Here is a 22,387-nt window from a genome sequence, read left to right on the forward strand (position 1 = left end):
AATTTAAACCCTCAAATTACATTTAGGAAGGAAAAATAATATTAAACTGCACACCTACACGGACAGTAAAGTAGAAATATGTTCTTTGTGGTTGGTGTTTGTTTTTTGTTGTTGTTTTCTCAATAAGTAGAAATAATTTACGACCCACAAAAGGATTTCTCAGGTGAAACACTAATTACAGACATTGTAAAGAACGTATCTCAGAGTACTTGTTTTAAAAACGAGGCAGCATTTTCCTGAAAAAGTTTGGTCCTTGACTCACTATAGGCTAGTCACTATGGTCAGATGGTAAGCATTTTCTGCGTGTGTGTGTGTGTGTGTGTGTGTGTGTGTGTGTGTGTGTGTGTGGTTTAAGCTAACTTTTCTGTACCAGAATTAGTCAAAACCAAACCAAACCAAAGACAAATAGCGTTTCAAGAACTTGACCTTGCATCTCATGTCTAATTAATACATCATCTGAAAGAACAATGCTAAAGACTATGAAGGGAATTATGCTCACGTGATTCTGCAACACCTTAATTTTGTGCAAACATTTTCCTTCATTGCCCAGATAACTTATCTTTATTCATGTAGGTACCAGGAAACCTGCCCTCATGATCTTCCCGCCCCCCTCCCCCAGTCTCCTCCTCTGTCAAAGTGATATAAAGACAATTTCACTGTGTATTTACAAGCACAACAGTTAGGCAAGAAAGTCCAGGGTCTGAAGGGCACATCTATTTCTTGTGGACATCTTCATGCCTAATGATCTTGTATGTGATCCAGTAAAAGATGTTGAAAATGAGGAAGGCCAATGGGAAGGCAGCTCGAGATATCGTGTCAATTCTTTTTGCCCGGTCCACAAACTTCTTCTTGATGGCATCTGCATCTTTTGGAGGTTGTGGGAGAGGATTGGCAGGTGTGGCCTTGACAGCTGTTCCATCTTTCACTTGGAGGCAGTGACCCATCCCATAACCACTGAAATTAAAACGACTTTCACGAGTAACATCTTCTTCCTGGGAGAATAAAGACAGAGGAAGCACAGATTGGTTGTCAGTCAAATCAGATGGAAGATGCTTAAAATTCTTCAGAAGTAAAAGGATAAATCACAGTTAACTGGTAGTGTGGGAGGCTTTTGGAATGCGGAGTTCTCTTTCAAGTTCAACTCAATTATTCATGGAACAGATACAGTTCATTAACTTTCAGGCTGAGAAATTAAGAGTAAGAATAACGACTTTGTGGTCATTTTAATTAAGAAACAGAAACACTTATATTTAGCACTGACTTTCCCAAAATCTTGTTTATTAATCCGTAACTTTGAATGGACTGTTTTAAAGCCAAGCCTCCAAATCCAAATATTATATCCTACATCTATATAGAGGTCCCCTCATTCATTTACTCACTTACGCATCATTCAGTCATTCAAAAAATCATTTACTGAATCCCTGCTATGTACCTGGCATTGAGCTAGGAATTTTTAGTTTTGTGGCCCATTCAAAGCCTAGTTCCTTCCATTAACATTGGCCTTAATGTTCATGTTACGCCTAAGATTAACCCCCTAAATGTATACCTATTTTCCCTCCAGATTAAACATTCACTGTACGGTGGTGAATATTTCTTCCATGGCTAATTGTCTGGTGTCAGTTTTTTTTTTTTAGGCAATCTAGTTTTTTTTAAAGATTTTATTTATTTCAGAGAGAGAAGGAGCAGAGGGAGGGGCAAAGGGAGAGGAAGAAGCAGACTCCCTGCTGAGCAGGGAGCCCGACATAGGGCTTGATCTCAGGATACCGGATCAGGACCTGAGCTTAAGGCAGACAGTTAACCGACTAAGGTACCCAGATGCCCTAATTAAGTGTTTTATTTTATTTCCAGTATTGTGAGCATACAGTGTTATATTAGTGTCAAATGTGCAATACAGAGATTCAACAATTCTCTACATTACTCAGGGCTTATCATGATAAGTGTACTCATAATCCTCATCATCTGTTCACTCATCTCCCCACCCACCTCCCCTCTAGTAATCATTAGTTTGCTCTCTATATTTAAGTCTGTTTCTTGGTTTCTCTATCTCTCTTTTTTTTCCCTGTTGTTCACTTGTTTTGTTTCTTAAATTCCACATATGGGTAAAATGTGCTATTTGTCTTTCTCTGACTGACTTATTCACTTAGCATTATGCTTTCTAGCTCTATCCATGTCATTGCAAATGGCAAGATTCACTCTTTTTTATGGCCTAGTAATATTCCAGTATGTGTGCATGTGTATCTGTATGTATCACATCTTCTTTATCCATTCATCTATCAATGGACACTTGAGCTGCTTCCATAACTTGGCTATTGTAAATAATGCTGCAGTAATCTTCGGCGTGCATGTATCCCTTTGAATTAGTGTTTTTTTTATTCTTTGGGTACCTATCTAATAGTGTGATTGCTGGATCATATGGTAGTTCTTTTTTTAGCTTTTTGAGACACCTCCATACTGTTTTTTATGTTGATTATTTCTACATGAATTAGATAAAACACTGAAAAACTGCAACATTAGGGTAAAGTGCAAATAGCTTTTGTAGAGTATGGAATCTTGATGTGTGGTTGGGTCAAAATGGTGGAGTTGAAAAGGTGGGATTGAAAGGACCTGATTAATAAAAATTTAGTTCTAGGGGTGCCTGGGTGGCTCAGTCAATTAAGTGACCAACTCTTGCTTTCAACTCAGGTCTTGCATGATCTCACGGGTCATGAGATGGAGCCCTGTGTTTGGCCCGCACTCAGTGTGGTGTCTGCTTGAGATTCTCTGTTTCTGTTCCTCCCCACACTTGCTTGTGTTCTCACTCTTTGCCTGTCTGTCTGTCTCTCTCTCTCTCTCTCAAATAAATAAATAATAAAAATAAAAATTTTGTTCTAAATAGCCACCAATTGAATCATCTTTTAAAATGAGTTCAAGGCCTTCCACAATACTGTTCAACCCCTGTGAGTCACCAAAGGCACTGCACTCTTTATTTTGCCAGATAATACCAGTGCTTATATTTCCCAAAACACAAGAAAACTTGGTATGAATTTTATTTCATAGTGTTTATTGCATATCGGTTGTGCCTTCAGCCATGTGTAAAAGATATATGGAGTGAAGTACTTTAACATACTATGAATGAGAGCCCAACTGTAATCCAAATGGTACAGCAAGGACAAATTTATGTCAGGAAAATCAGGCCAAAGATCTTATAATAAAGTAACTGTAAAGCTACTCCTTTATAAAATCATTTCCCAAGTACTTTAATTTATATGGGATTGTTCTATATGAGTTGGTTTAAGACACTCTATCTCATTTCTTAACAAAATGTAATAAAGGATTTTTCATGTGACAATGAAAACAAAGTGTTGAGTCTATGGCAGACATTCTGCTAGGTACTCAGAAGCAGTTGATGAAGTTGGACAAGCACCCTCCTTGCATGGAGCTGTAAGAACCCAGTGGAAGTGTTCAACCTAAAGATACTATCATATAAGGAAGCTGGCTAAGAAAACCCAGCCTGACACTAGAGTACTTTCATGTGCCCAAAGCTCAATAATGAAGACTTTAATTGTACTTAGCTTCAAATATTGAATCTTTTTTCTTTGCCTTAAAATGTGATTGATATATTTTATAGATGCAAAAGCTTTAAATAAGCATTTTAAAATGTGGAGTAAGCAGATATATTAATCATTACAGTGTTATCAGAAGACTTATTCAGTACTCAGCAAGAAAGGAAAAACACAGGTCATTAGGGGGAGAAGACTTGGGAGCCCCATGGGTTATACGCTCTCTTGGACTTTCTATTACTAACTGATAATTAGATCTCAACTACTGAGTGAGAGAAGTAGAAACAGTGCCAGTTGGTTTTGTAGACAGAGATACAGAATAGGAATTTGGATATTTGGGTTACAGGTCACGCTCCAGGGGTTTTAAGCTGTGTTGATCTTAAGCAAGCTATTTATTCTTTAAAGACCTCAGGGGGTTGCCTGAGTGGCTCAGTTGGTTAAGCATTTGATTCTTGATCTCAGCTCAGGACTCAGTTTCAGGGTTGTGAATTCAAGCCCTGGGTTGGGCTCCACATTGGGCATGGAGCCTACTTAAAAAGAATAAAAAATTAATTAAAAGCAGGCCTTGGGGACCTCATACCAAAAATGTCAAGGCTAGACTAGATCTGTGGGTCTCAGCTTTGACTGCTGGGGATGTTTTACAAGTATATGCATGCCCGCCTCCCCTCCTAACCCCATCCAGACCAAGTGAATTAAAGTTTCTAGGGAGATTTAAAATCCAGTAACTCTAATGCAGAAGGTTGGAAACCAGTGACCTAGATGAGCTTTAAGGGCCAGCTCTAAAATGCTGGACCTATTCTATGTTATTAAGTCTAAAATTACTTTTCGAATGGGAACTATTCCTCAAAGTGCATTTCCCCTTATCTACCTAAATTTACTGTGCCTTTTTTCCTTTCCATATCTGTAGAATCTTATAAATTGCTGTTCTCACCTCTATAAACATTTAGAAAGTCATGATTAAGCATATAGATCACTGCCTGAGTGAGATAAGATTCTTTTTAAATTCCTGGATCCCTGAAGAAGTAGAAAAGGTGGTTAGCTAGTAACGTGCTTTAGCACGCAGAACAAAAGGAAACCTAAATACCCACATCCATGTTTCTTTTCAGACCGACTCATTCATTTACTTTCTGTAGTCTTTCCTCACATACTGTGAATGGACAGCCAAAGAGATTAACTCATTCAATTAAGTACCAGAGCTCGAGTAGAAGGATGCCAGGTTAGGTTATCATTAAGTGGTACATTGCCTGGCAAACTGTGACTGCTTAATAAACGTTTGTTGAGTAATGAACAAAAGGGAATTTTAAGAAGGTTTTTTCCTATTCTTGAAAACACTTTCCTCATTCATTCAATGGTACTTCAAATTATGCTTCTGAGCATAGTTACAGCTAATTAAATCCATTCTTTAAAATTCTCCGCACAAAAATAAATTTGTCGTAGGTAGAAATTATTCATTTAATTTTTCACATGCAGGAGATATGAATGCTAGTTTAAGGGTCTTCTTATTTACCGTTATGACTCATTCAATGCATTTTAAATATAGAACCTTAAATTATCCACATCAAAGGGTATGGTTTTGATTCAGAAAACGTAATAGCAACCAATTTGAATTTTTGTGTTATAATGAATGACTAATTGCCTTTATAGCAGGTTCAGAATAAAATGTTATGGTAATATGGCAAGATTCCTATATGAGGGTAAAATGGAGATGAGCTTGAGTCATGGGTAAGCTAAAGTTAAAAGAAAGAACAATCTGTAAGCACAGCTTAGTTGAACATATTAACAGGGAGAATCAGATCTTCCCAGTAAGGAAAGAATTGTAGGCATATATTCTCCACTTCTAATTAGCCAGGAAACCAATTAGATATGTATTGCTGCTGACCCACTATCTTCAGTAACTTTGAACAGTAAATACTTCTAGCTCCCTCTGTTTTGTTATTCACTGATTAAATTTTCACAGAAAATGAATCATCCAAACCTTCATTACGTTCAATTTCTATATCCCATTTTGAGTAAATCTCCTTAAATCCCATCCTGCCATATGAAGCACTGTCATGGCGCTATGTAATTCATTTGAGATTTGTTATTTTATTTAATTCATGCCTCAGTTTTACTTATTGTAAAATTTACTCATTCCTGTATTTGGGATAATTCTTGTCTAGATGTGAAATGGAAGCTAAAGCTCACCAGAATTGCACTGTAGTGAATTTTTTGTCATAAGCAAATGATTTCAATATAATTAAAGAACATGGTATTTATAAAATGAAAGATTTTTAGGGGAGCCCATAGTTACGATTTTTGTTTTATGCCCAGGAAAGGAGGAAAGAAAATGTTTTCTAAAAACTGGTGTAGGGAAAACCTCTTTCCATCACATTTCTCAACCAGATTCTTTGATTGGGTTGAGTCTCTTCTGTTGGAATAGGAAATTTCTCCATTGGAACTCCAGGTTGCAGTGAGCCTCAATCAGTGCAAGAACATAATGGAGTCTCTGGCCCTCCTTAGAAAACAGTGTGAGCCCATGGTGAGGCACCTGGGTGGCTCAGTCGGTTAAAGCAATCGACTCTTGATTTCAGCTCAGGTCATGATCTGGGTTGTGAGATTGAGCCCCACATCAGGCTCCATACTGGGCAGAGAGCCTCCATAAAATTCTCCCTCTCTCTGCCCCCCGTCGCTATTCCCCCACCTCTTAAAAAAAAAAAAACACCACTGTGAGCCCAAACACAGCAGGTCCCCCTGCCCCATCACTGAACAAAAGACCCCTGATCAAATGAAGGCTGGATAATGTTTAATTGTTATTCCTGCTGATTTCTAACGCCTGGACTTGGGCAGGAAAGATGGTCTTAAGAAATTCTTAATTCTTGTGGCCTCAATTTCCTCCTTTGAGTCACAGGGACTTGGGGATCAATATGAATAATAAGTAAGAATAATTTATTGATTATAACTATGCACTAAGCCCTTAAAACTACAGTAAGTCCTTTCACCAAACTGACCATGGAAATCACATGCTTTCAGGGAAAATTGAGACTGAGGGAAGTTATGTGGCTTTCCAAAGTTATATTGCTAATAATTGTTGAAGCTGAGATTCAAATTCAGGTCTGTCTGATCCCAAAACTGTCTGGTTCCAAAGACTCTGAAAGTCTGTGATTTTTATAAATTTGTCTCTATCAAATCCCAAATAGTTTCGTTGAAGATTATGGATGAAGAATCTGACTGAACTTTGTAGAGCGACAAATTTGAAGTAAAGTAAACCAAATATAACCCTTTGTTGTTTAATGATACCTGGTAAAATGAATTAAAAGCCTCAGTGTCATTCTGGGTAGACAGTAAATACCAATCCCCCCCCAAAAGTTTATCTTTGCAGCAGCTCCTTTTCAATGCAGTATATCATTCATGTTACTTTCTGCACAAGGAACTTCCGGTATTCATTTCTTGAGCACTTGCTCATCATATATTTGTATTTCCAACAAAGATTCATTGAGGACCTGTTATATGCCAGGTGTATGGTAGGCATACAGCAGTAAACAAGAAGACAAAATTTCTACTTTTTTGGAGTTTACAGTCTCTTGGGGAAAACCCACAGTACCAAGTAAAGAAACTATGCATGCAAACACACAAACACTTCTCCATACACACACATTTATACATACGGGTATTCACATGCACAATACTCCTACCCACTTACACACAAATAAAGATGGGTGCTTTCGAGGAAAACAGTCGAGGCAAGCAACTTAAGAGAGATGCATGGTGGAGAAAGTACTCTGATTAGAGTACTCTAATCTCAGATTGAGTACTCTGACAGAAAATGCTGAAGGAGATGCCAGGCACTGGGCCATTTGTAAGGGATCCAGTGGTAAGCAAAAGAGATCAAGTTCTGGCCTTCAAAGAATTCACAGTCCTGAGATGGAGACAAACGTAAATTAAACTAATCACAGGAATACATAATTGCTAACTATGACAAGGGCTCTGGAGGGAAGTTATAGGATGCTATGTGAGTTTATTAATGGGAGGCCTGGTCTCATCTGGCACATGGGAGAAGCTTTTCCCTGAGGAAGTGCGATTTTGTTACAGACTTGAAAAAGCAAAGGCATTAAAAAGGTGTAGGCAGAGTGGGGAGATGTCTGAGATGGGAGGGTCTGCTGCAACGGAGAGATGGTGGGGTGGCTCCCAGAGTGTGGGAGCAAAGTGGGGTGAGGCAAGGTTTCACAAGTGAGCGGGGCTGGGTCATATAGGGCCTTGCAAACCATGCCACCTGCTTAGAGCTTTATTTTCAGAACCATGGGAAGCAAAAGATGAATAAGACCTTGGGTTTTTCCGGGGTGGAGGGGCATAGAGAATAATACAAGACACACCCTGAGATATGTACAAAGGTGGACTGGTGGCCAGATGTGCCTAGAATTTCCAGAATTGGTGAGGGTATCCACAGTAATATAGCCGAGATACCCCAGGCAATGTGCAAATCATCTATGATAGCCCCCACCTGGAAAAGACTCTTTCACTACCTATTGGTTTTTAGACTACATTCTCGACTTTCCTTTTTATTATTATTTTAAAATTTTTCTTCCCAGTTATATTAAAAATTGGGTAGTCAGAAACTCTGGATTTTGGTAGCTGATTTGTCTTATTGTCTTCATTCACTGGAGGGTGAGCTCCTGAGAGTGTGCTAAAGTCATCTCTGGAGCCCTGTTCCCTGGTACAGTGCTGGTCCTGTGTTGGCCGTGATCCTCTTGATTCTGAATAAAGGCTTAGAAAGGATATGCTCCCTGGGGCAGAGAAGGGGATAGTGTTTGCCTCTTAGTTGATCTCCCTCTCTTTGCCAATTGCAGTCCTTTCTGCAGCCTCTAAGAATTTCCATTCCTACCCCTCTCATTACAGACATGATAGCCTTGATATTGCAGAGGAGCAGAGGAAAACACTAGAACGGAATCTGAAAGACTTCGGTTGAATTCACATCTTTACTATCTCCTAAATGTGTAGGGTTAGGAGAGTCCCTCGGATTTTTTGCTCTCCCATTTCCTCCTTTTTAAAAGAAGGAAATTAGTCATTTGGCCATCTTTTGAGTTTGAGTATAGGACTATGATGCTGGGTAGTACGTTGCCTTAAGACTAATCTCTAGCTGGTTGATATGTTTAAGAGTTTTCTTCCCAACCAGAGACCAGAGAGTATGTAAATAAGGGTCTTAATATCTTCTTCCTACCCCTGCCCTGATAGTTTCTGCTAGGTTTGGCTTCGTGGGCATGCATACTGTGCAGTCACACCTTGGCCCAGTGCTTAGAACGGCCCATACTTGGTTTCATGCTTTGCTAGAGGCATCTTAAAATTCATAATATTTTTGAACAAGGGCCCCACATTTTCATTTTGCACCGGGCCCCGCAAATTTTGAAGCAGCCCTGCTTTCTGCTGTTGTGGGATTGAGGGAACGCCATTGGCCCACTGCTTCTATTCCCAGACTTCATACCTTTCATCAGTTTCATCTCCTTAATGACCACTCCCAAGCTCCTTTGTGTGGCATTCAAGGTCCCCTATGTCCTGCCTTATACCTACTTCTCTCATGGGGTTCCATGATCTGTGATTTTAGTCAACTGCTTCCCTTTGCATTGAAAGCCCCTCCCCTCTCTTCACCTGGCAAGCTCCTGCATATCCTTGAAGACCCAACTCTGCCATCATGCCATTCAGGATGCCAATTTTTTTTTAGATTTTATTTATTAATTTGACAGAGATCACAAGTAGGCAGAGAGTCAGGCAGAGAGAGAGGGGGAAGCAGACTCCCTGCTGAGCAGAGAGCCCGATGTGGGGCTCTATCCCTGGATCCTGAGATCATGACCCGAGCCGAAGGCAGAGGCTTAACCCACTGAGCCACCCAGGTGCCCCCAGGATGCCCATTTTTGACCCCTAAGGCTGCGTCATGGGTTTCTCCTCAGAAGCATCTGGTACCTGCTTCTATAACAGAATCTGCTGCATCATATTAAAATCAGCTGTTTACGTGTCAGATTCCTTGATGACCTTCAAGTATAGGGACCCAGTTTCTCATATTTTGATAACCCTAGTACTTAGAATGATATTTGGCTGAAGCTTCCTATGTCGAATATATGTATATAAAGAAAATGCTTCTTAAATGAATAGTAGGAAAAAAGTCTGTTATAATAAAAAAAATGCTTTCCTTGCTTATTTATCATGCTTATCATGTCGCTTATTTTTGCATATTGACCTGACATAAAATTAGGGCAAATTTAAACTTAACAATGCCACTCAAGCACTGAGGTGTTTATGGTCTATTTTTGAGACACTGTCCATTTTTTTGGTTCACTGGTAAGCTAGTGAGCAGCCCAGATAGTGTGAAAATACATAAATTTAGATCAAACTCATTAACAATCTTAGTAAACAATGTATGCTCATTTGCAAAGAAAATAAATGGCATAGACAAATATGCCAGAATACAAAAACATTTTTTCATTTATGCATCTATTTGCAAGTCAAAATAATAATGCTAGGTAAATGAAAAGATAGTACATGTTAGATATATGCAAATATTTCACCAAATAAATTAAACCTTATCAGTTATCACCCATAGCAAAAGACTAAGGAGTGTTTGCATAACATGAAGGGTGTCTGAGCTCACATGCCATCCATTTGGGTTTGGTGAACAGAATATAATTCCTGTAAATCTATGTCATCACCAAACATTGTTTTCATGTCGTGAAGTTCTAATTAATGGAACATTTTGTCTTAAAACAAATGAATGTGTGCCCTGTGGAGCCGTACATCATTTAGCTATCATTTCACACAACTTCCTTCCTTGCCTGGGTCACGTGTTATTTCTGTAAGTCTCCAGGTGAAAATAAAAGCCCACAGGGCCTCCTATGCAAGACAAAGCTTACCTCCAGTGATGGGGGGAATATGTGGGCAAGGAGGACGGACAGGCCTCAGTTGTGGTATGAGCTGGGATTCCAAAACTGAGCCTACCACAGTCTACAAATACCTTGCAGGAGTTGGGGCCCAGGGATGGCATTGGGCTAAAACTCCTGATTGTCTACAAAAACCCAACTCTCTCTCTTCTTCCAGTGGTGGATCTTCCTTTAGCTCAGCTCAAGGTTTTTTAACTGTAGCACGACTGACATTTAGGACCAGGTGATTGTGTGTTTTAGAGTATTTAGCAGTATCCCTGGATGCTACCCACTAGACGCAAGTTGCGATAAGGGGAAAATGTCTGCAGACATTGCCAGACATCACAAAATCACCCCTACTGAAGAGGCCCTGTCTTAGCCGGTCCCGTATGTTGCACATGGGAAGACTGCATTTTCTGGCCTCCCTTGCACCTGTGTGGGAGTACCAGGAAGTCCAGTCAGCCCCATCTCCACACCAGAATCTAGTCACCTTTAACTACCTCCAGTGTTGCATGCTGGTGTGAGTTGCCCAACGGTGGATCCTCAGAATCATTCCTACCAGAACTCCTCTAATAGTCTTCTACCTGGTTCCCTGGCTTCTAGATCCTCCCTCCGAACAATTGAGTCTAGTCTCAGGAACCCAACTCGAGGGATCCTGTTAAAATGTGAGATAAGGGAGATCCTCATTAATTCAAAATTCTCCAGTGGATCTCACCTCACTCGGTAAGACAAGTCCTTGCAATGTCCCCTTTACCTCTCAGACCTTAACTCCCACTGCCCTCATGTCAGCCCACATGTCAGCACACCTTTTCTGTGAAGAGCCAGATAGTAAATATCTTAGATGTCATGGGCCATGCAGTCTTTGAAGTATATATATACTTTCAGTGTATACTTGGATTCTAATTTCTTTAAAGTGACATGTTTTTAATGGACTGGAAGATTGTTTAAAAGTAATTGTTTGACTTCTGGCTCAAAAGCTACAAAGCAGAAATGTTTTCACTTCATGTCGGCTGTAGTCCTAGAGAGTAGTTTAGAAGTTCGTAACATGCTGGTGAGGCTTCGATTCCTCAAGAGTGAAGCAATGCCTTGTGTCTGGAAATTCTTTCCTCGTAATCTTTGTCAATTCTGGTCTAGCAAGAATGCTCACAAGACACCCGAAATTCTAAGAAGCATGAAGGGGAACATCTTCCATCTGGAGTATGAGCTGTTCGATTATTAACATAGTTTGCCATCTGTTCCGGGTGCAAACAAAGTGAACATTGCGACTGTCTACAGAGCACCGACTGAAGGGGACGGGTGATCAGAAGATGAGCCCTCTGCCAAATTAAAAACAAGAAAGCAGCAGCAACAAAATCACACTTACTTGCTTCCTAACTTGGATGATTGTGACTGCCAGATTCCCTGGACCATTATCTGCTCCTGTGTGTGTGCGCGCACGCACACGCACGTGCACTTGGTGTCAAAAAGTGGCTCAGGATATCTGTTGTCAGGATTAGCTGTCGTTTACCTGACACTGCCATTCCTGTTGAAGAGCCTGCCTTAAGGCTGGGGAAAACTACACTTCCCACAATTCCCTTCTCGATGGGTTCTATGTTAAGGTTTGTCAGTAAGAAGAATTTGAGAGATTTCAGAGGTGGAAGGGAGACGGAGGCTATTTTATTTGGGGGCCTGTGGGCGTCAGATGAGGTTGCTTTATTAGACATAGTAGAATTCCAGATATTTCTGTGGTTTCCCATTTTATGATCTCACTTTCCAGGCTGGATATGGTGGCTTCTCAGGTTTCCCTGTGAACACCTGCTTTTCTACCCAGAGCTTCAGGTTAAAGTCCTCTCTTCGGACTATAGCCTTCCAGAGCTTCATTTTTGTAGTGACTCTCATATTTATATAAACCCTGATTTCTATATTAAGCCCCTTATTCTGGTAGTATGCTTAGTGTCTCTGTTTTCCTGACTAAACCCAGACAGATACAGATAATACAGGTACTCCAGGCTTATAAGTACAAAACACCATTTTAATGCAAGTTACTATAGTTTTATTCAATTAAGACTTATTAAGCATCTGGGCACCTGGGTGGCTCAGTTGGTTGGGCGACTGCCTTCGGCTCAGGTCATGATCCTGGAGTCCCGGGATCGAGTCCCGCATCGGGCTCCCAGCTCCATGGGGAGTCTGCTTCTCCCTCTGACCTTCTCCCCTGTCATTCTCTCTCTCACTCACTATCAAATAAATAAATAAAATCTTTTAAAAAAAGACTTATTAAGCATCATAATGTTCCAAACATTCAAAAGAAATGAGGATGAAAAAGAGTCCTGCCCTTGAAGTCAGCAGGGGGTTTAGAACATGTAGACAAGTGGTTCCCAACCAAGAGTGATTTTACCCACCAGGGGATATTGGGCAATGCCTGGAGAACTTTTGGTTGTCATAAGGGAGGAGGAGGTGGTGTTATTGGCATCCAGTGAGTAGAGGCCAGGATACTGCTAAACATCCTGCAGCGCACAGGACACTTGGCCACAGCAAAGCATGAATTATCTAGCTTGAAATCTTAATAGTGCTAAGGTTGGGAAACACAGACACAGAAAAATAATTCCAATAGAATGTGGTATATGCTATGGTAAAGGAATGTACAGACCAATAGGATAATAGGGAAGAGGTAATGTTAGGCTGGAGTAACTAAGGAGAAGTTCAATGTCATCCTTTCTCTATTAGCACCATGAAATGCCCTGTCTCTGGAAGATATACATGAGTGTTCCAGAAAAGTGAGCCATGTCAAGAGGCAGCCTTATTTCATCAACTGAGCCTATTTTTTTAAGGCAACTACACAACATCACAAAGGCACTTGTCTGTGCCTTTTGGCCAGGAGTTAGTATCTTTTAAAATTTCTGTATTTTAATCAGGGAGGATTTGTTACAAAGGACAGAAACCTGCTTCATGGTGGCTTAAATAATTGGTGAATTTGTTCAAGAAATTACTATAAAAAGTATTGTAAGAAAATCTCCTGAGTCTCCAAGGATCCAGAAGCAGTGCCCTGTATCCTGGTTTCAAATCTTGGCCCTGCCACTAACCAGTGTGGGAGCTGGCTAGAGGACTCAGTCCTCTGCATACCTCAGTCTCCTTTGCAGTAAGACAGAAATAGTGACAACTTCCCTTAGGGTTTTTGAAAGGATTCAGTGAGATAATGCATATTAAGGGCCTATAACAGTGCCTGATATATAGTATATAGTCAATAAATGTTAGTAATGATGAGGATGTTGATGATGGTGTGAGCAGGGCTCCCCAGCCCAGGAACTCCAGTGATCAAGTCAGGAAATGAGATTGTTCTGAATCTCTCATGGCCATTTTTCTCTCCCATTTTCAGTTTTTCTCCTTTCAGCTTCCTTTATTTATGCATATTCCAGCTGGGCCAACCCAGCCTCAAACCTATGGGGACGTTGTCAACTCAAGTCCTTGCTATCATCTATCATTTAATTAGAGTACTCTTCATTCAAATTCTTGAAAGAGAGAATGTCATGGTTATCCCAGCTTATGGACTGTTGTGCTTGGGTCATTGAGTAGGAAAAGGAGTATGAAATACAAACAAAATAGCCTGAGGACAGAGTAAGGTGCAAGCATGCAGAATGTCCCCTAAGGCATACCACTTGAGGAACCACAGAAGGAAAAGGAGAGGCTGGCCTTGGAAACAGATGGGCCTGGTTCACATGACAGATGTTTTCAAAAGAGTGAAGAGCATTTGTATTAATGGCTCCCAGTTTGCTAATCAGAAACAAATGGTTGACATTACAGGTAGACAGAAGTCAACTCACCGTGAAGAAGAACTTTTAACAACTCTGTGACTGGACATGGAGCACAACACCTTGGAAGGTAATTAATTCCTTCTTGCTAGAGATGTTCAAACCATTTGTTAGAGATGTTGGGTATAGACTTAACATGTTGGTTAAGCAACTAGATTACCATTTCTGTACCTACTAACTGTGGTCATCTCTGATCATATGAAAATTACTAAGATAAGAAGTCTAGGAGGACAAAACACATGGAAGGTGCTGACCCATGTGCAGGAAAGATGTATTCAATAAGCTGTGCCCTGCTCTGACCCTCCTTGACCTCCTGGATGTTTCTAGTCATTCTGATCCCATTTTGAGAAACCCTGCTCTATTATACTCAGCCCCACAGAAACAGATTGGTTCAGGTATATTTTCTCTTTCAGTTATCTTTGACTTGCACAGTATTTTATTTCATTATTTCTAAGGGTTTCATTTAAGCAACAGGTCCCTTACTACTGTTATAATTTTAAATAAGATTCTCATATAGAATATATAAAATACAGACTATGGAATAATGAAACCCCTGAAAGAGTAACATATAACCTCACATTATATGAAGAATTAGGCCCTGAATGGGTGTATTTCTGGAGGTCAACACACCGTATTCATAGAGTCCTATCTTCATTCAGTTTTGAAGCCTACAGGCCACAGGGAATAATATCAACCCTCCAAGTAGCCACCTCTTCTCTTCCCTCCCACTGCTCGATTTCTACTGAAAAGAGCTCACAGGGAGAGGAGGCAATGCCGTGGGCCGTCAGGGTTTGGTAAGCTGGTTGCTGCTGCCGGAAGCTCAGTAAAACTCAGGAACTGAGAACTCAATCAGTGGGACTGGACCTCTAGTGTTGCCCTGGATCCCCTCCTCTCTACTTGGAAGAGACAGGTGAACGTCATGATGGCATCACCCAGGCATGACTTGAAGAAGCATTAGGAGGCTTTGACAGAGGGGCAGTGAAGCATGGCCCGAGGAAAGAGACATCTGTGGGCCATCACTTCATCTTCCATGTTCCATGGAACAAACACATTTTTCTGCAGGTGAACAACTAGAAACCTGCTTCCTCTGGCCAATCATTATTTCCTCCTGAATTTGAATGATCCCAGTAAACTAGATCTTCTCAAATGAATATGGACTGTAGGTTCTGTTTTAAAATGAGCAGTTATGGAAGCATATGAGCCCTGTAAAGCATCGGGAGGCACTTTTGTAGTGCTTTTCCCAAGGGCATTCAGAGCAGCAAAGTGAACCAGAAACATGGTCTATGCTTCGTTATTCCGGATTATTGTCTGGTTTTGCAGATCATCTATGCTCTAGCTCTCTTCTTCCTTCCCTACAACCACTGGTTCACTAGCACTTTGACTGTAGCTTCTTACGAGCAACTCTTGCCAAAAAGAAAAAAAAAATAAAAGAAAGAAAATGGAAAAATCATAAAGTGAGGTTGGTTGGCTGGTTGGTTTCTCTCCCCCCCCAACCCGGAGTATCTGTAGTACATTCCCAAGATCTTCCTTTCTCTCTGCTTCATTACTATGGTTACCAGATTTAAGATTTCAGACAGAAACTTGTCTATAGGCCCAGAGGGAAGATTGATTGCAGTAAACACAGAAGACAGAGATCAGGCACAATTTGAAAATAATACGGCTCTCTGTTGAGCTGTTAACCAGTTGAGTTTCTGGGTCTTAAAGTGTGTGAAGGGTACTTGGCATATAATGGGGAATCAGTCTCCTTTTCCTTTCCAAAGATGTCAGTGCAACAGTCATGATCAAAGGCAAGGAGTAAACCTTACGTGGTTATAAGAAAATATATCTTCATAGAAAATAGACACAAGTTCTGGGCAGGTACCTTTTCTCCCTTCAGTTTGTGCCTCCTGATAAGGCCGATGTCACACCCCACTGAGGACGGAACAGCTCTCACGTTGCAGGCACAGGTTACTGTGTGATGAGCCCACGGGGCCGCGGGCATCCCAGTGCTCAGGAAGGGGTGGGTGCACGTTGGTAGAACAAGGGCCAGTGGCTCAGGGAGTTTGGGGGAGGTGCAGTAATTAACGCAAGGGCCACCTCCCATCCCTGCCATCATAGCAACCAAATAAGGACCCCGCGACTCGATCTGTGACTGATTCCTAAGTGTGTCTGCAGAGATTTAAACCAGAGAAGATCTGGTGAACTCATCTGCTTGGCCTGATAAGGGCTGAAGGCACTCTTTTGCCATGACCCAAAGTAGGAAGCCTCTTTCCCACAGCCAACCAGGATATACACATACACACACTCCCACATGCGTTAGTATATCTAACAGAAACCAAAGTTTCACAAAGGGGTATTGACTTTTCCCAGACAGGATGCACTCTGATAATTTCTCAGTTTTTCCCCTAATTTGTATTTTTCCAAAGAACTGGTGTTGAGCCACTGGACCGCTTCATGACGCACGAGTCAGTCATACCCCACAGTTTGAAAAGTACTGTGTTGAATGGCCTTACTTGGTTCTGTCACCATCAGTTGTCATTCGTCAAGTATTTACTGAGCATCTACCATATGACAGACATGTGCTAGTCACGGGAAAATCGAAATGAGAGCCTTCTAAATAAATACACAGGAGAGTCCTGACAGTCAACGCTTCTGTCCGAACTTACTGTAGCTGTCCTGCGTCATGCTGAAGAAGGCTCTGGGTGGGCATTCACAGGAGATCTGAGAGATGGCCTACTATGTATCAGGTGTTGTGCTGGGCTCTTTATATGTCCCATTCTTTCTGTCCAGTGGTTCTCTTTGACTTTTGTCTGTCTGCTGCATGAAAATTCAACCTTCCCTCCTTAGCTCAAATTAAAGCTCCCTCCAGAAGGCTCTTGCCTCCTGCTTTTCTGCTACCCATTGAGCAGGAAACACACCTTTTTTCTGTTCTCTCCTAAATGCTTGCATTTGTTAGGTTGGATTTTAATAATACCATTGTGAGTCTTTTGTGCACTAAATAGTGGGCAAGTAATCAAAATAATACATAGGATCATTTTAAAGAGTCGGAGGCATTTTACATGAACAGGAGAAGATGAGGTTACCAAAAGAACTCAGTTATACTATTGCAGGGAGCCGGCGGTTCCTTTTCCTCCAGATCTGTGTGTTGGGTTAGACATGAGATGCCAGTGGCCTGGATTCTTAAGAAGACATAGCTGTCTATGTCTGCCACGCCCCACATAAGAAATGGCATGACTTCTGATAACTTAGTACTGGCTAGTTTTCCACTTTCAGACCACTGAGCTAAAAGCCCTGAGCAGAAACCAGTAATTCATTCAACAAAGATTTCTCAAGTACCAAGTATGTACCAGGCAACATGACAGGCTCATCAGATTGAAAGAATAATGAACAGCCTCTGCTTTTTAGAGGCTGTCCAATAACATTTTCCTGAGGGTTTTTTAAAAAAAACAGGTGAAGGGAAGAGAAAGAAAATATTTGATGAGTGTTGGCTGTGTGCAAGGCACTGTTGTTACATGCATAATCTTGTTTACTTCTAATAGTAATTCCACGAGAAAGGGCTTTATTAGGCCCTTTTTACGGATGAAGAAACTAAGACCCAGAGTGATTTGACAATCGCTCCAAATCACCCACCAACTAGAGTACCAGCCAGGATCTAAATTCAGCCAGCGGGACTCCTGGCAGTAGCTCATTTCACTACGCCATGCTTCTCTCTCACCTCTTGCTTTGTAGGGTTTGAAGAGAAAAAGGTATATATATTTTAAGAGGGCAGAAATTCACATGGCAGAATTATTCCAGAAAAGGGTGCTCTAATGAAACATGTTGACAGGGTACTTGGCAGGGATGAAGAGACCTGGCTTTAGGACAGGGATTTTTATGGTTTTTTTTTTTTCCTTTTGTCAGTCTGTCCTAAAAGACAGGAAGTGTGAAAGAGCATTTGATGATTCGATGACGAATTAAGGCATCTAAGGTCTGGCAGCCAGGAATTGGCTGTACGACATTTAACAAACCTCCTAAATTGCCTAGGAAAATCTCACTGTCTAACTACTTTAATCCGAAGCATTTTGTGCTTCCCAGAATAGAGTCGTCTGACTACTTAGAACAATTATTTTACCATCATACATGTGAGCACAGTTCAGTGCTGTTAACTAAGGTGAAACTGTTCAGCCTGGCATGCATTCTACTGGATGGCATTTCATACTGTCTCCTCCTCGTGCATGTGTCGGCGGAGCTGAGAGGCCACCTTCTCACTTCCGGGCAAAGGTGTTGCCTGGAGTTCTCCTTGGGTTCCCAATACCAGGAGGATAATCTCAAGCCACCAAATAGCTAGTGCTACTCTTAAGAAAACCAACCAACCAACCAACCAACCAAACAACCAACCAAACAACCAACCAACCAAACAACCAACCAAACAACCAACCAACCAAACAACCAACCAACCAACCAAACAAACAAACAAACACCTGCAACATAGGATTAGATTTTTCTATGTGATTAAGAGCCTTCAGAATTAAAATAGGTAAGTAGCTATTAACATAGGTACTAGGTAAACATAAGCGGCCATAATGATGAACTTAACATTTCTCGTCAGGAGACAATTCATTTTATTTTGTGCTTTGGGCCATTTCCCTATGCCTTAATCGTGGGCCTTGTTTTAGACCGCACCTATTGCCATATGCGTACATTTTTTAAATGGACTATTTACGGTATGTTCAGAGCAGCACTTCAAGTGTCAGTGTGCTTGTGAATTTCCTGGGGATCCTGTTCTACCAAAGATTAGGATTCTAGGAGTCTGGGTTGGGGCCTGACAGTCTGCATCTCTGACAAGCTCCACGTGATGCCGCTCCTTCTGGTCAACACAAGATATTCTAAGAAAATGAGCCTCTACAACAGTGGTTCTCAAAATCGGCTGTACGTTGAAATCACCCGGGAAGTCTTTAAAAAATTAAGATGCCTTGACTTGTCTTCTACTCCCCCAAAATACTAACTCATTTGGTCTGGGGTGGCATCTGGGCACAGAGAAGTTAAGAAACTCCCAGGGGACGGTAATGTACAGGCAGGATCAAGAACTTTGCTCTAGTGGATTGCCTTGTCTCTAGAAAACATGAGGGCTCATTTCTGGTGTGACTTCTGTTGCTCTTGAATAAATCCAGCAGCAGAGTGAAATGAAGTGGGAACATTCAATAACTTAACCTCCTAATGTTTACACTCATGTCAACTTCTTGAAAAGCAATTAAATTATATGCCCAAGAGAATTCATACCCCTCTCACCAGGGCAAAGAACCTTATTTTGGATGCATTTTTTACTGTCTGGTGTAAAAAAAAAAAAAAAAGCTTACATAAAGAACTAACTGACTAAAGAGGAAATTCCTAATTAAAATGTTTTTCTGACTGGGTAATCTTTTGTGTTATACTAGCTTAATTACTACTGACAGGAGTGGTATCATTGTTCATAAGCTAAAATTTTTTTTTCTCTCTCTCAAAACCACAGTCATCTGTGTGCACAGCATGTCTCTGACCCTTAGATCAGGGCTTCTCAACCTTGGTGTTGACATTTGAACCACATAATTCTTCGCTGCGGCTGCTATGTCCTGTATACTGTAGGAAGTTTAGCAGCAATCCCGCCCTCTACCCACTCAATGGCAACAGCACACACAGTCTCCCACCCACCCCCCAAGTTGTGAGGACCAAGAACGCCTCCAGAAGTTGCCAAGTGTCCCCTGGGGCAAGGAGAAAATAATCCTTGCTTGTGAACCTCTGCCTTAGATCAAAGGAGGTTTTCACATCAGTGACTCTCACTTTCATCTTGAACGTCTCAGTGTGGCAAGCTCTTGGGGTTCATCTGATGAAAATGAGAGATAGGGTCGGCAAGGTAGGACGAGGCCATTTTCTGGTGAGCACTGACTGCCACCTTACAGAGCAGAATTTTCATTGCCTGTTTAATTATTTAATTCTATCTTATTTATTCACAATAACAAGATGAGGTTAGAATACTTTACAGTTAACATTGCAAGATGAAATTAAGTGCACAAATGCTAGTTCCTCCTTGAGAATAGCCCCTCCTCATCGGCCAGAAGTACTTTCCACTCCTAGGAACTGCCAGAGCTCCACCTGTAATTCTGCTATGGTTCTTGACATTCTCTTCCCCATATTAGAAAAGTTTTGCACTTCATTTTTCTTCTTATGAATCCCCACAGCTGCATGGAAACAGGTTTCAAACAGTTTTCATATCCCCACTTCCCCTTAGCTAAAACAGAACTCTGTACAAAGCAAGCCTTCTACAAAATACCCGAATAAGCGAACCCTAGGGTTTGTCCAGCAGCTTAGAGTGAGAACAAAGGAAATAAGGGCTATTGCCATATATGTGCTTCTACGTGGAGCCAGGATCCCTTATTCTCTAAAAGGCTACACTCGCTTGTGATAATTCTTCAGTCAGGTGGGAATAACTCCAGCTTAAGTGTTTTGTCCCCAAAGAGCTTGTTACAAAGAAGAAGAATACTGATAGAAGACAAATTAGAACTGTGATTATGAAAGTGCCAGACTTCTCTCTTGTTCCATTTGATCTTCTTATGAGAATCCAGTTGTGTTTACATGTAACTACAGTCTGCATCACCATGGAGAATTTTATAGCAATTGAGAGCTAGACTGTAGAAGGAGAAGGTTTTAAGATATCTGCCATCATCGCCGTTCTAAGATAGTAGGCAAGCCGAAAGCACAGGCCTGATTTCAGGGACATAGAAAATAGAATTGTATTATGAAACCCATCAAGTTCCTTGGAATACCCAGTAGCACAGAATATTCGGTCAATGCCAACTGCAAGTTGCAATAGATGGAATGCTCTCGTTTTTCTGTAATTTGGAGAAATGACTATTCTGGCTTCAGGGATGCCACCCGTCGCTCCTTCTAGATCCTTAGCTGTCTGTTTCCACACTTGAGGCACAAAATGAATTCCAGGGTCTGTTTGGTATTTGGTGAGGAGGCAGAGGATGGGGTTAAATGGGACTGTAACTGTTCGCTCGTGTTCGCTCCAAAGCAACCCCGAGACAAAGATTTGTGTGCAAGTGGTTTATCTGGGACATAGTATGGGAAGTGCAGGGAGGGAGTGAGGAAATGGGACCGGGAAATGAGGAAAGTCAAGAAAGGGCCTGTGAAGGAGCAGCAGATAAGTGTTGGCAAATGGAGCTCAAACCTATGAGAGACTCAGACTTGAACTACCAAGGAGTGAGGAAGCTTAGTAGTCAGCCACCCGGCTCCAGCTCTCATCGGTCGAGGGCCACCCCTGACGCATTCACCTCCTGCCACTTCCAGCTGCTTCGACTATGGATGGAATATACTGGAGTGGCCTGCAGACACTCTCAGTCACAGGAAACCATCACTGTGTGTGGTGGTCAGAATAATGGCTACCAAAGATGTCTCTCTCTGTCCTATTCCCTGAAACTGTGAAAATGTTACTTTACAGGACAAGGGGAGTTTGCAGGTCTGATTAATTTAAGGAATTAGAGGTGGAGAGCGGGCCCTAGATTATGCAGGTGAGCTTAATTTAGTCACATGGCTCTTAAAAGTGGAAAGCCTTGGGGCACCTGGATGTCTCAGTCAGTTAAGCATCTGACTTCATCTCGGGTTGTGATCGCAGGGTCCTGGGATCAAGCCCCAAGTGGGGGCTCCCTGCCCAGTGGGGAGTCTGCTCCTCCCTCTTTCCCTTTTCCCACCCCGCCCCTCCTGTATGCCTGTTCTTTCTCAAATTAAACAATATATATATTTAAAGTGGAGAACTGTCTTAGCTGTGTTCCGAGGGAGACGTGGCTATGGAAGAAAAGGTAAGAGAAAGACAACATCACCAGCTTTGAAGAAAAGGGGCTGTAAGTCAAGGAATGTGAGTGGCCTTTAGAAGTGAGAAAAGGCAAGAAATCAGATTCTTCCCTAGAACTCTGTTACATAAGTGAGACAAAGGTGACCACTACGTATTGGCCTTTGGATTCTTTTTTTCACTGTGGGCTGAGACCTATTAGCTCCAAAGGCTGCTGGCATCTCAGTCAGTTTTTCACATTGAATGATTTTTCAGATGGTCCAAACAAGCAGATCTTTAGCCATCTAAAGCCTGCCTGCTTTGCATACCTCATGAAACCACGTTCAGCATCTGCGGGCCAGTGATAAGACAGAGCCTTGTGGTTATAAGACCCTCAGCTGTCGTACCTTTTGAAGCTCT

General features: G+C 41.5%; 1 protein-coding gene across 2 annotated transcripts in view; it reads right to left on the bottom strand.

Moving 5' to 3' along the window:
* Window positions 1-344: 344 nt before the first annotated feature.
* Window positions 345-22,387, bottom strand: part of LOC111157163 (glycine receptor alpha 2) — a 177,980-nt gene continuing 155,937 nt past the window's right edge. For both annotated transcript variants that reach the window (XM_022518436.1, XM_022518435.1), the window contains exon 9: window positions 345-992. In XM_022518436.1, the coding sequence (XP_022374144.1) occupies window positions 714-992 (279 nt within the window). In that variant the 3' untranslated portion in view covers window positions 345-713. The remainder of the gene's footprint in view (window positions 993-22,387) is intronic.

Source organism: Enhydra lutris, unplaced genomic scaffold (genome assembly GCF_002288905.1).
Source record: "Enhydra lutris kenyoni isolate GAN:26980312 unplaced genomic scaffold, ASM228890v2 scaffoldscaffold52, whole genome shotgun sequence".
NCBI lineage: Eukaryota > Metazoa > Chordata > Mammalia > Carnivora > Mustelidae > Enhydra > Enhydra lutris.